Source organism: Pungitius pungitius, chromosome 5, assembly GCF_949316345.1.
Source record: "Pungitius pungitius chromosome 5, fPunPun2.1, whole genome shotgun sequence".
In the NCBI taxonomy this organism is placed as follows: domain Eukaryota; kingdom Metazoa; phylum Chordata; class Actinopteri; order Perciformes; family Gasterosteidae; genus Pungitius; species Pungitius pungitius.
In genome coordinates, this window is record NC_084904.1 from 1,224,930 (window position 1) to 1,239,554 (window position 14,625).

At 41.9% G+C, this 14,625-nt stretch overlaps 1 protein-coding gene across 3 annotated transcripts in view; it reads left to right on the forward strand.

Moving 5' to 3' along the window:
- Positions 1–14,625, forward strand: part of frmd3 (FERM domain containing 3) — a 37,892-nt gene that overhangs the window by 3,052 nt on the left and 20,215 nt on the right. For all 3 annotated transcript variants that reach the window (XM_037481915.2, XM_062562158.1, XM_037481916.2), the window contains exons 2-3: positions 11,268–11,372; positions 11,897–11,939. In XM_037481915.2, coding sequence (XP_037337812.2) covers positions 11,268–11,372; positions 11,897–11,939 — 148 coding nt within the window. The remainder of the gene's footprint in view (positions 1–11,267; positions 11,373–11,896; positions 11,940–14,625) is intronic.

Below are 14,625 nucleotides of genomic sequence, written 5' to 3' on the forward strand. Positions count from 1 at the left end.
ATCACATTATGACTTTTTAAACATAAATTCCGTTATTTTTATGAGTTTTCAATGAAAGAATGCATCATTTCCGGGGGTAGGCATGCCCGGGACATCCCGAATTATGGGCAATTTTGATTTGTCCAGCTTTTTGACAGCTCCAGTCCCGACTTCCAATCACAGCCTCCTAAATCAATGACGCGCCTAAAACTCTCGGATCGAACATTACGTCTTGTTTACATGGGAAAGGGGGGCGGGGCTTCGCCCTCAGAGCGGAGCGTCATTTCTCGCTCCACACGTCTCCTCTTTTTACTGGCCAGGAAAACGGGCGATCTATCCCACGTGGGTCTGGCTCCATTCCATTGGCTCTGACGAATCCATAGAGAGGCGGGACTTATAATTTGCCCGGCAAACGGAGAGATTTGAGCTGCATTGCTTCCACTGTGCTTGAAGTGGCCGTGAGGCCTCCACTAAAGTCTCTCTCTATTTGTTCTGCTTTACTCAATAAAAGTAAAACCTTTACAGATATACTGTCCACACACTAGGCTAACATAATGGAGACTTCCAGGCTTCGTCCTTTATGTTTTATGGGGATAAAGCCCCTGTAAGTAGTTTTTTCCCAAGCAAATCTGAGTTTCTTCTTTTTTTGTGTGTCCCATACAAATATCAAAATATATATACTGATTTTCACATCCAAACACACTCACTTATGTTCCCTTTTATCATGACAACAAGAAATTTCAAGATATACCTTTTGCTTTCATAAATCATACAGTTTTAGTGTGTAAATGCCCAGCAGTGTACGGTCCGAGGGCCCCTATCGGGCCACTTGTTAGATGGGTTTGATGGGTTACCGATATATGCGGTAACCCATCAAACCATCAAATATATGCCCCCACCCCCTAACTTGATTTAGGTCTGTTGCCTCAGGGTAACTTGTAAATATAATAAGTCAAACAAGCAATGTAAGCATTAAGAAAGTAGTGCATTTTGAGCACATTAACCACAAATGGATTCAAACATAAATTCAAAAATATTAAACAAAGAAATGAAATGACCAACACTGTATGTACAAAATCCACATACAAAACATGTAAACTTAAAGGGCTTGTTTGTGTCAAATTTTATGGCATACACATTCAACTGGCCTACAATAACCTGAAGAATGTCTTAAAATACTGAAGGGGGGGACATGATATCATTAGAAATGTTATGCCAGAGGGAGCACAGAATGTATTGTGGGGTGTTCAACAAGGAGGATTTTCAACCTCTACTATGTCTCCATCCTCATCTTGATCGACAGACTCACTGTCACTATCATCAGACATGCGTTATCCTAGTTTTAGTGTGTAAATGCAATTTCCAGCATGAGACCTAAAAAACGCCTACAGGAATAAAAGGGTTAAACCAGATACAACTTGCTTGTTTGACTTATTTGACTTATTATATTTACAAGTTTCCCTGAGGCAGTTAGGGGGTGGGGGCATAAATTTTAGTCAGTAACCCATCCAACCCATCTTAAAACTCAGTCGAAGGAGTCTAACGCCGGAGTCACAGGGTGCAACAAAACTCTGTAGTGAAAAAAGTGAAGGCCGAGGCATGCTGGGTGAGGTGCGATCCCGGCCCTTTTGGGACAGTGTTGTGCCTGAACGCGTTCATAAACTTGTTGATATTTTGGGCGAACGTGAACTCAACGTACTGTATTAATGCCCGATGAACGTCACTGTTCTCGTTCATTCTGGTGTCTATGAACGGCGCGTTCGTTCAGCTTAACATCGTTCAATGGGGTACCAGATTTCTATAGAAAACACACCATAAACGCGCATTAATAAGTGTAGCAAAGAGGCGGCGTATAATAATTTTAAAGAGTTTATGAAGTTACTGACAAGGTCGGTGAGGATGGGAGGAATCTGACCTTTCTTTGCAAACATTTGCACCTTAATGATTACTGTCCTGTTTTTCTTTTAATAATTCCTTATTTAAAAAAGACCATTTAAGCAGCATGTGTTTGAGAATGTAGTGTAGGGGTAAACTCTGCAACTGCTGCTAGTGTGGAGTGAATAGACAGCAACATAGCATCAAAGAATCATTAGGGAAATGCTGTCCCCTCAATGCTAATGTAAACCCTGGTTGGATAAGGATTCAAATTGGATAAGAAGATTAAATCTGATGCATAGCTTCAGTGTTAAAACTGATAAAATAATTGCTGTCTGTGGTTCTGGGCTGTGGCAATAATTTAAAAAAAAAATAGCTCGCAGCAACGTATGGAAAAAAAGAACTGAACTAGTTCATTTTTTGGAACCGTGAACTTAGTTCAAATATTTTGAATTATGAACTGAACTAGTTCCTTTTTAAAATTTGTAAACTAAACTTTGAACTAGTTAATGTAGAAAGTAAACTTTCCCAACACTGGCTATAGGACCCCGGAAGATGATGAACTATGCCTGGGAAGGGCGAAGCCATGCCGGTACGAGCATGATGTGCAAATTAGTCGTCAGATCAAAGTATAGTAGTGATAGACTAATCGAACCATCTAACAAGTGGCCCGATAGGGGCCCCCGGACCGTACACTGCTGGGCATTTACACACTGTATGATTTATGAAAGCAAAAGGTATATCTTGAAATTTCTTGTTGTCATGATAAAAGGGAACATAAGTGAGTGTGTTTGGATGTGAAAATCAGTATATATATTTTGATATTTGTATGGGACACACAAAAAAAGAAGAAACTCAGATTTGCTTGGGAAAAAACTACTTACAGGGGCTTTATCCCCATAAAACATAAAGGACGAAGCCTGGAAGTCTCCATTATGTTAGCCTAGTGTGTGGACAGTATATCTGTAAAGGTTTTACTTTTATTGAGTAAAGCAGAACAAATAGAGAGAGACTTTAGTGGAGGCCTCACGGCCACTTCACGCACAGTGGAAGCAATGCAGCTCAAATCTCTCCGTTTGCCGGGCAAATTATAAGTCCCGCCTCTCTATGGATTCGTCAGAGCCAATGGAATGGAGCCAGACCCACGTGGGATAGATCGCCCGTTTTCCTGGCCAGTAAAAAGAGGAGACGTGTGGAGCGAGAAATGACGCTCCGCTCTGAGGGCGAAGCCCCGCCCCCCTTTCCCATGTAAACAAGACGTAATGTTCGATCCGAGAGTTTTAGGCGCGTCATTGATTTAGGAGGCTGTGATTGGAAGTCGGGACTGGAGCTGTCAAAAAGCTGGACAAATCAAAATTGCCCATAATTCGGGATGTCCCGGGCATGCCTACCCCCGGAAATGATGCATTCTTTCATTGAAAACTCATAAAAATAACGGAATTTATGTTTAAAAAGTCATAATGTGATTCGAGTGCTTTGAGTTTGTTTTGTTTGGCGATTAGTGGCTTTAAGGCTGAACGCTTCTTTACGGTAACGCCCCCACTGGAAGTGTTTTTTTAATAATGCGCCGTTAAAGGCGTTGCGTAGCCACGCTTTGCCAAAGGGACACTCAAATCTTCGCAGAAACGAATAAACGGAAGGTCTTCTACAGTCTCTGATAGAAGATTATGAAAGAATAACGCATACTTCTCGCTAGAAATGCCATCGAAATGCATACAAATGCTGATGCTTTCTTAAAATATTGTGTTTTTCACGGAGATTATGCTGACCGTCCGCCATGTTTTTCTTTTCGCTACCGGGAAACTTGATAGTCACGTGACCTATTTGCAAAGCAATGTAAATGAATGGGCCAAAAGAAACGTAACATAGTAACGTTATTTTGGGGGAAAACGTAACATGACTACGTTTATCACGGTGGACCAACGTAGCCATTTCACGCTTTTTTTGGAGACTGGGTTGAAATTCACCACTGACTAATTTACATCCTTTATTTACAAACACTCTTGTTTAAAGCCAAAAGTAAAGAACGTATGAATCATAGCATCTTTTCTATTAATAGTAGATTATGATTATGATGAATACACATTATAGACGTATTTGTGTATCAGGGAGAGCTGGATGTGTTTTTGCTTTTAATAAACAGACGTTGCGATAAAGTTAAAGTTGTTTCAGGTCCCGGGTCTCACACAAGGACGACAGCCGAGCAGGCAGTGCATAATTATTTCAAAGTTGTTGACTGTGACTTTAAGAATAGCTTGACAGCAGAATATAAAGCATTTAGAGAGGATGTGTGTGTGTGTGTGTGTGTGTGTGTGTGTGTGTGTGTGTGTGTCTACAGCCTGCGGGGTAGAACGTCCAGCCTGCTGCGCTCATGTTCAGAGGTAATGTTAAATCAGACCTGAGAGACGAGTGAAGATCAATACACTGTAACCTCTTCTACCTTCAGCTCCTCCACTGCTTCCTTCTTCATCCTCTCATCCGTCCTTCCTCATTTTTCCTCCTCTTGTCCTCCCCGTCCTGCTCTGCCCACCCATCCCCAATTATTCTCTGCTCCACTTTCAGCTTTTTATTTACCTCCTTTTTCTCACTTTCTATTTTTACATCTCTCATCTATATCCCCCCCCCCCCCCCCCCTTCTCTGTGACACATCATGTATAATTAAGGGAGATCACTGTTCCTCATGAGGCCAACATCCATCAGCTGTCAGCGATGCGCCACACCACGTGTGTGTGTGTGTGTGTGTGTGTGTGTGTGTGTGGGTGTGTTCGTCCTGACGGTGGGTTGAACCATGGCTCACTTGCATGAAAGATTTAAAAGTAGCCACTGGCCCAAAGTTCTGCAATTACGGTCATTACATTGTGATGTAACACGTGATGAAAACATGTCAACCTCTGATCCTCTCCGCACCGCGTGTCTGTGTCTGTGACTACGAGGCAGTGCTTTTGTTTTGGCGGGTAGGCATTCTTTGAAACAAGTTATAAATAGCATCGGCTTTCTATTCTTACGCCGCTTGACGGGGGCCTCTTTGATGCCTCTCCGAAGATGACTAAAGAGAAATAATCCCATTTCTGACTTGCGCTTGCAACCGAGAGGAGGCAGAGAGCGAGGAGATGGCGGGATAGACGGGAGGGAGGGAAACTAAATTCAAAGAAATGGATGTGGGTGAACGAGAGAGCGAGAGATGGGTTGATGGGACAAAATATACAATGACATGGTTGGTCACATTACATGAGCCGAGGGGATGATGGCAGCAAATCAACAGGGAGCAGGAAGGAGCAGGAGAGGAAACGAGGTGGAGCGGCTGAGGGGAAAACAGATTACCGTAATCAGATTAAAACATGAAACAAATTTAAAATGAGACTGGCAGAGAGAGCAGATTTTGAAAAATGATGACAGGCTGAAAAAAAGAGGAAACAAGGAAAGGGGGAAAGTGTAATAATTTAATAGAAAAGTATCCAGAAAGAGGTGGAAATATTCAAAGAATGAACTATAGAGAAGTAAAATGAAGAGGTCAGAGGTCCCACATCGTGCTGATTTGACATTCATTCTCTTAATCAGACACATCAACATCATATTTTACTCACCATCCTCATGCTCACGATATCTATTAGACAGATATTTAGAAAGACATACTTTTAGGCATCATGCAAAAATAGGACATACAGGCCAACTTACTGTAATAGTGAGTCAATAAATCTGCTGGTGGTTGGTAGAAATAATCTTTCAATCAATACATTTTCTGCAGGTTATTTATGTTAATAGTCTTCAAAACAGCTGAGCCTGCATAACAAGTTAGACAGAATTCAATTGAATTTATAGTATAATCCTTTCAGCGTCAATATTGCATTAAGTTCCGTGTAATAAAATACATGATTGAACAATTAAATCACATCAAACTGTAACAATGGAATGTGCAACATTTGTCTTTGCTGTAGTTTAAACATCAGTTCAACCACATGTGCATTTCTATTGTCATTAAAATATATAATGTAAGTATGTAAACTGTCGGGATGTGTGACTATGTCATCATCATTATTATAATCATTATCATCTGTGTGAATGAACCTGCTTTTCCTGGGTGTACTACTTTCTGTTAAATATCATAACAATGAGAGTCAGTGGAAAGCGCACACGCAGGTAAACACACTAATTTGACCAAATTACATGCAAATGAGCAAACAAACACTCCCAGGTTGTTTTGTCGTGGATTGTTTGTTCGCCACAACGTGCAAAGCAAAGATAAGACCGCTGCTTGAATTCATCCACACGTCCTCTTCCTCATCTGTCACTCTGTCTGCTGCCATCCTGTGAGTTTAGCGTCCAGCTGAACGCAACCCGAGTGATGGCGATGCTTTGTGATAAGAGCGGCTTCTGGTCCACACATCGACGACTTGTGGCTGTACCTCAGCAAGCTTATTAGGATGTGTGGCCAGCCACGACTGTAGGCTCATGTGACGCGCTTTACATCAAGTGTGTTCATTTGTGCATACCTGTGTGCACGTGTGTGTGTGTGTGTGTGTGTGTGTGTGTGTGTGAGCGTCCCTGCAGTGTGAGGTGGTGGTGACACACTAATGGTTTTTTCCTCCTTCCACACTGGGACAAGGTCACAGAGATGGGAATGATTATAAGGGGGTCACATGTAAATGCGTTAAATGTTAACGTATAGTTCTAGATTTAAGATTTCACTGTAGATTTTCTTAAATGTTTCTTAAATGTATACAGACGTCATCTATGTAGTGTACTGTATCGAATTCCAGTGATTACAAATCTGCTCGGTGCCGGAGAAGATCTTTTTTCTATTACATGTTGCAATCTTCCGCGTGTAACCAATATGAATACACATAAATACATTAAAAAAATTAAAAAAAACATGCCGGTGATAGACACACACATTGAGAAAACTAATTATCACTTGCAAGCAAAGGGAGTAAGATTTTTTTAATTTGCGCTTTTTAAAACAAGATAAATGACAAAGCGAAAAGGTTTGCCAGCGACTGTGCAAACATCCGCGTTCTAATATGACAACGCCGTCACGCCCATGTTGATCGGGCATAATGTTCACCATTATCATTAAGTGCTGGTATGCTTTAACGTTAACTTGCTATCGCTTAACACAAAGAACAGCCAAGTCTCATTCGTCTTGCAGGTATTTTTTGTTCCTTAACCAAAGTATTACCTTTTTGACCTTATGATGGCGCTAGTGCAAAACCAGGATCACCAAAAGTTATTGCAATTCATCCTGAGGGTAACATGAAAGCCTGTGGTGAATTGCATGCCAATTCGTCCAATAGCTGTTGGATATGAACCCAAAGAACAGACCAACATTGCCATTTATTATGTGAAGCAGAACGATCACACTTGAAGTAATTGAGCTAGTTAAAGGAAAGAATAGAAATTAATTAATTATAGCCAGATTTTCTTGCTGGTGATTTTGTCTTTATCCCATGTCTGTAGCTCCAGACAAGAATCCAAAACGGTTGTGGTTCGGGTTGAAGAGGTTAAACCCGGCGCACACGTTGTGCAGCTCATGATATCAATACTACACCAGAGCTGTGTGGGTTTCACTCTGAGGTATCAGTGTAATTTATTGTCTCTTTATACTGCTTTTCCCCCATCAGGTCTGAAACAAAGACCACCAGGATTTTCTTATCAAACATTTACTGATGAATGGTTATGCTTACCCTTCATACAGCATCACAGGGGGGGCTTTAGTCAATCCCACATGGGGCAAACAGCTTGCAGGAGACAGGGTACACCTTGGATTGCTTGGATACTGCTAACCACCACACCACCGTGCTGCCCTGGAGGTAGAAACGGCTATTATAATCTACTTCCTTGCTGCCAAGTCATTACAAATCCATTTAAAAATTCATAAAAGAAACACAAAGCTTGAGATACCAAATGCATCAAGTTGAGTTTTGTGCTTAATCTTGAGTTTTTGGTAAAAAATAGACAATGCCTTTACAATTATTGGGTGTCACACATGCAGAACAGCCTGCTCACACACTCACCCTAATTGGCAAATAGATCTGCAAATAGATCTGTAAATTGGTGCACTATGGTCCTGTATCTTATCTTTATTTCCCAGAGGAGCAACTGCAGTGATAACAAAGACAAAAATACATCAATTAGCGAAGCATTCATCTTCAGGCAGCCACCAGGTTTTAAAATGATTTGTTTTTGTAGAAAAACAACGGCATCTCAATGTTTTTAATGTCCAACTGCTCTATATTTGCCGTTGTGTGTGCCATTCAGAGTGTGGGTTGGTTTCTTCGTGTGGAATATGCCTTTCAGCTCAGCTCAGCCAATTAGGTATGCGTGTCATGAAATGAGTGGATAAGGACCAGCCATAACTGAGCTGCACATTCAGTAAACAACAACACTGTGTTTAGGAACCCAGGGTCCTAGTGCTCGACCCCATTGTGTGAGAGTCAACATTAGACTAAAATGAATGCATGAAAAACCCTTTAAAATAGAGTTAAGTGTATCCAAAAATCTGTTTTTTTCTGCAGGAAATGGATCTTTCTTTGAGGGAAAATGTATTCTTTGTCGTACTTTGGCAGTGGGGTCTATCGAGGTCAAAAAGAAAAAAGTCATCGGTTTAAAATAAATGTTTTTTTTAACTTACAGAAAAGCAGCAGTAAATAATTGATTCTGTGTGTATACTCAATTTGCTGATGGTTTCCTATTTATTTCGTCCCCTGAAGCTTTTTTTGCTTGGTCTGCATTTGGTTGCTGTGGCAAAAACGGTGGAGGATAGAACCGACACACTCGAACAAAGACGTCAAAGTGCACTCTGCTCCTGCTAAACTGAACACACTCTATTTAAAGTGTGCGTGTGTGTGCGCGTGTGTGTGTGTGTGTCTGTGTGTTCAACCGAGGCAGAGCGAGGAGCACTTTGCCGTCATTAGGTGAGATCATGTAGAGACAGGATGACCGGGTTAATTTTTAATGTCCAGCCTTTGGATTTATAAAATATGTATTCAGCCCTTGTTGGACATGACATAGACTCTTTACATTTCTCCTCCTCCTTCCCTCCTTCCCTCCCTCCCTCCCTCTCCTTAGTCAAGTTTCCAATGTGTCGTTCTTTCACTCTTTTTTTAGCCTTGTCTGCATGCTCTCTCGCCCGTCCTCCCGGTGTTTGGCCTCGGTTTCGCTCTCTGTCTGGTCTTCTCTCCGTCAGTCTCCCTTTTCTTCACGAGCGTCTGCCCTGAGAACCACACACAGGAAAGGAAAAGCCATCGTCCTGCTGCTGCTGTTTGTCTTTTGAGTGTGTGGGTCTCTGTCTGTGTGCTCTTCACATTTATCAATTTAGTATCACTGTTGTCATGGATCAGCCAAGAATCCTTAAGAGATGTAGACACACACACACACACACACACACACACACACACACACACACACACACACACACACACACACACACACACACACACACACACACAGGCACAGCTCACACTTGATGTTAAACCTTACTTGTGTAGCCATGATACCGGTGTCTCTGAGGTGACTGACAGCTGATCGTTGCCGTGGTGATGGTACATTGCCATCTTGGTGGGCTGTGGGTTTATTCAAAAAACAGTGTTTGGAAAACTAATCAACCACTAATTACATACAGAAAAACCATTGGTATTATTTTGTTATTGACTGTTATTGATGTTATTGTTGTTTACTGCTCATCGGTGCTCTGAAGAAGTCACTCCTCAACTAAACAAAACCAGATGATTCCTGAATGTAGGTCTTTATGACGTAATCTAATCATCTAACAGGAGATTTACCATAAGAGACGATTTCATATCACACCACCATTTACATATTGACTTCTCTGAGCCCGGACGAGCCGACCGCAACCGTCAAAGTCACGTGGGATTAGTCACTCAAATGTCATTACTGAATAAAAAAAAAAAAAGTACTTCACTCATTACTACAATCGCAAAGTTATAGGTTACTAATTCATACCTTTTCTATGCTGTTTGTGTCTGGCAGTCGACAGCAGACTGCAGAACAACTGTAGATGGTGATGATGAATTAAATATTGATTCAATAATGTGCTCTGTGTAGCGTGTTTGTGTGGTTGACCTCCTGTGTATTGCATACAGCGTTTTATTTGTAATTCTTATTCATTGTTTGTTGTATTATACGTGTACTGAAGGTGCTGTTTTGCTTGGATTGGTGTGAAACACGAAGCTCTTCTGTTTTTACCGTTTTTGAGTGGCTGCTTTGACATTTACAGGGAACATCTTGTTGTTTTTTTTCTTTTTTCTGTCAGCATCTTGAGTTTACCGCAATTATTGCACATTACAAGGTTGTTTATTGACAAATGATTCATCAAGAAATGTGTTTAAAGTAAATCAGTGAGAGATCGCAGTGTTTACCAAACACAACATGTTTCAGTGGCTGAACAGGGTCATGTGAGGTGCTGATACAGGATTTAGATGCGGTTTAAAAGGTACTTATAACTATTTTTATATTTTTTACAAAATCACTGAATTCCCCAGCCTCCACGGGTCCCAAATGCTATGGATTGTTCACGCAGGAGATTTGTTTTGAGAGGAGAAGGACTGGAGGAGTAGAGCCACAATGTCGGATCGTTTAAGTAAACAACAACATTCCTTAAGGTTGGAAACTATTTGACGATTAGTCCGAGTGACATGAAGCATCTTCATGAATCTACCTGCAAATCTGTAAAAGGACAAGTGCGGACGCTGCTGCTGCTGCTGCTGCTGCTGCTGCTGCTGCTGGGGGTTCAGGGCGAAAGTCAGTTTCTTAGTAAAATCTTCCCAAGGTCCAATCAACTTTGGATCGAGATGTATTTCTTCTTCAGCTTGCGTTTGAATTAACACCCAAACAACCCAACCGTCACTGACACGGCAACCATTGGATGGAAGAGGAAAACATCCTGGATGTCGGACCGGTTTCTGCCTGATTCTCAATTTCATTTCCATTCTGAGAAAACTGAGATGCTGTTTACTGGAAATCCCTGTTACATCAAGATGGATGGAGTACGATGTTACAGCATCCTGACATTAGTGGCGATTGGTAGTGATACATTTTGTGTTGTGTGTCTTCATGTGTTGATTATGTGAGTGATTACCGTATGTGTCATGATCTTCCTTCATTGTATCTGCATGTTAGGAGGTTGTGTCTGGAATATGACCCCAGGAAATATTGTAAGTTAAGAGATCTAAAAGTCATTGACACACACGTTTCACCCTCATTAGAAATGCACAACAGGGAAGTATCACACAGGGGGTTGTTTGCTGTGGCGCAGGGAGGCAGCTGGGAGCGTTACATCCTTCATGGTCACCGTGGAGGGGAACGTTGCTTTGGAATGAAAGTGGCTCACGCTGACTGTTCACAATGCAGTGCCCTTAAATTCTGACTTTTGATTTGTGTGTTTGGTGTATTTACAGAGGGACACCAGAGGTCAGTTCCTGCTGGACCACGTGTGTAACCACTACAATCTACTTGAGAAAGACTACTTTGGTATTCGGTATGTGGACCCCGAGAGACAGAGGGTAACTATCGCACACGCCTTGCCTGATGTCCCAAACATACTTGTGTTATTCCTCCAAAAATATTCACCTTCAAAGATATGCAGTTTAAAAATCTATTAAACAGAGAAAAGAGGCAAATCCTCAACAATATTTGGGAGTTTGTTTGTTTAACAGTAGCCCTCAGACAGACGAGACCAGATGCTTGGTCTGAGCAGCAGAAGCTCTAATGGCCTTCAGCTGCATTTAAGATGCAAAGAGAAAAGCAGAATAACAACAGGTGTAACAACACAAACAGCACGAGCACAATAGAGTGAAAGTGAAGAAAACAAAATGATGTCATCGGTGGTTTCTATCTTCTTGGATGGATGCAGTCGTTTCGAACCCTTTGGTGTTGTAATAAGTTTGAATAAATGTCCCAAATGGATGCGAGGTAAAAGCCATGTTTCCTAAAACAAAGACAAGAAGTGATTTTTGATTTGATTTGATTAACATTGGTATGTGAAGGTAACATTGGTCTCCTCTTTCTGTCTGCCTCTGTCTCTCAGCACTGGCTGGAGCCCAACAAGCCTGTGGTGAGGCAGATGAAGTGTAAGTGTCACTTCTGCTTCCTTTGTGTTGTTTCTGTGTGTCCTGCATCAGTGTCGAGTGCACACAACGATGAAAACACGACAAGCAGACACACGCTCTGACACACAGAGGCTCACGGCGCCATGCACACAAGACCGCTAAAAGCCGCCGGACGTTTGAGCAATTTAAAAAAAAACAAACCAGTAGGGTGTTTTTTCTACCGCGCAAGTGTTATTTGTTGAATGTACTTGTATGTATGTCTCATCCCCGGGACACGTAGCTCACATTGCCACTCGGCAGTGTGTGTGTGACGGAGCCGGACAGCCCCCCCACAGGCAGACTAACAGAGACAGACAGAATGACACAACGGACCCGCCACAGGGACCAAGTGACCCATTTGTGAATGAACTAATGGGCAAAGTGAAATGCAAAGTCAGGAGGAGGCAAACATCAAACTAGTAAACAGGCGGCCTTCAGCGGACGTACGAGTCAACACCTTGACAGGTATCAAGGGTCGGGGTGGGATTTAAGGGGTGATGGATTTTAACTTAAGGAAACGACGGCACCACGAGACTCCACTAGCTACATGAAGTGATTGTTCTTCAGCAGTGAGAGGATGCAGATCTTATGTGAGCACCGGTACATTGCAGTCTTCTTTGCTTTGGGTTAGTGCGAAGTTGTCATTTACTGTAACTAAAGGCCTTTTCAGGGATAAACCGTTGTCACGGTTTCACACTCTGCAGCGGACAACCTTTCTTACGCTTGGTGTTGGTACTCCTATTAGATGACGCACAGCTTCTTATTCTTCTTACGTAACACCATAAGTACAATGGGAAGGTAATGCTTTTACCATGTAGTCTGGATTATTATTGTGTATTTTGACACCACAGTGAACTGAAAGACCTTTACTTTAACCAAAGTATTTAAACAGCTTACAGTCCAACCAAAGAAGTGGAGTTTGTCTATATAATGTGCAGAAAACGACCTGAGTGACGTGCATTAGCTGAGGGAACAAGGGCTGATCATCTGTTCGGCCAAAACATATCTGAACTCAGCCCCCCCCTTTTAAATAACTATGCTGTGCTTTCTCCCCTGCTATAAATGAATAAAGGGGGCTGTTAGCGGCGTGCTCTGCTTCATCAGGACATGTGCGTGAGGGAGGAGGAGGCAGCAAGGGGAGTCGGAGGAAGAGAAATAAGGGGGGGAAACGAGTGATACAAAGGATATGTGTGGGGGATAATTCAGAGGGGGGGGGGGGTAGAGAGAGAGAGAGGAAAGGAGAAAGAGGTCACCTTAGGGAGGGAAAGTAGGAAATTTGAGAGATATTCGGAGAAGAGAGGCTGAAGAAAGACAAAGAGTTAAGATACTGACACTATTTCTCCCTTTGGCAGCATTCACTCTCAAATTGGGATGAATGACTTGATTTATTTTCTCTTGGATCTCAGTTGACATCACGCAGTGTTCCTTTTGTGCCAATTTGCTTTCCACCAAAATTGTTTTTGATTTTGTTTCTATTTTTTTTAAATTTTAATAGCATCTTGGTCCCTGAAGCCAAAAAGCAGCTCAAAGTCTTTGAGCACGTCTTTCATGTGGCCGAGCATGTATAATGTAGATGTGTTTCTCGTAGCTAGATAATACCGCAGAGGAGCCCTCCCGTTAAAGGCAGAGCGGTGAGGGCATGTTAGATGACATTGTTCTTCCTCTTCTTCTGCCATTTTCCTCTTCATTTTCCTGGCTTTGTGGTTCAGATGATGGTTGGTGTTTAGGTTAACTGTGCATCACCCATAAATGTTTTGAACGTCCTGTGTGGACAATCAAACTCCAATATCACCGATTTGTCACGTGCAAAGCTTTTGCTACAACCTAAAGACATTTGAACAGTTATAAAATCTTGAAATAATCTTGTTTACTTTACAGTAATGGATGGACACATAACAGCATGCAATTACTCTTCAACAGTGGATTCTAATATCAACCACATCGCATTGACTTTTGAATGCATGAATGCAATGAAGTTCATACGGACTCATTCGTGACACTGTGTTCCAGGTCGTGTACTTCGGTTTCGTTTTTACTACCTTTTACTACCTTTAATGACCTTTTCTCAAAAGAATACCCTCAAGTATCAGTAAGCTTTTTTTCAGTACCTGATCCAGGTAACAAAACCGCACAGGAAATGGTTAAATGAAGAAATAATATTGACAGCAAACAGAATGCAAACAGCATCTGAGTGTTGTGCATGAATGTGTGTTAATGTGCTATTTACCAGTGACACTCTGGCAGGTAGTTTAGCCCACTGCTGCCGAAGGATCCGAGCACCACATCACTGAGTGTGTTTGTGTGGAGTTGCGTGCGTACTTGTGCGTATTTCACCATGCTTATCAAACTATCATTTAAAGCTCAAATGTTTTTTCACGGCCACACACAAACACAAGTGTGTGCGTGCGTGATGACTAATTACTGTAATTACCAAATGACTCATCAGTGTTAGAGGCATACCCTGCTTTCTTTTTTTTGTCTCCATCTTCTATTTCTCCTCAATTTCGCTTAGTCCTCACTGCTCTGCTCCTCTTCATGTATCTCCCCCCCCCCCTCTTTTCTCCTCTCCTCCCCTGATCAAAGACATCTTGTTGTAGTCTTTCATCTTTTCCTCTTCTGCTTTCTCCTTTGCTAAATTCCTCTCTCTTCTAAGTGGTCTTCTCTTGTT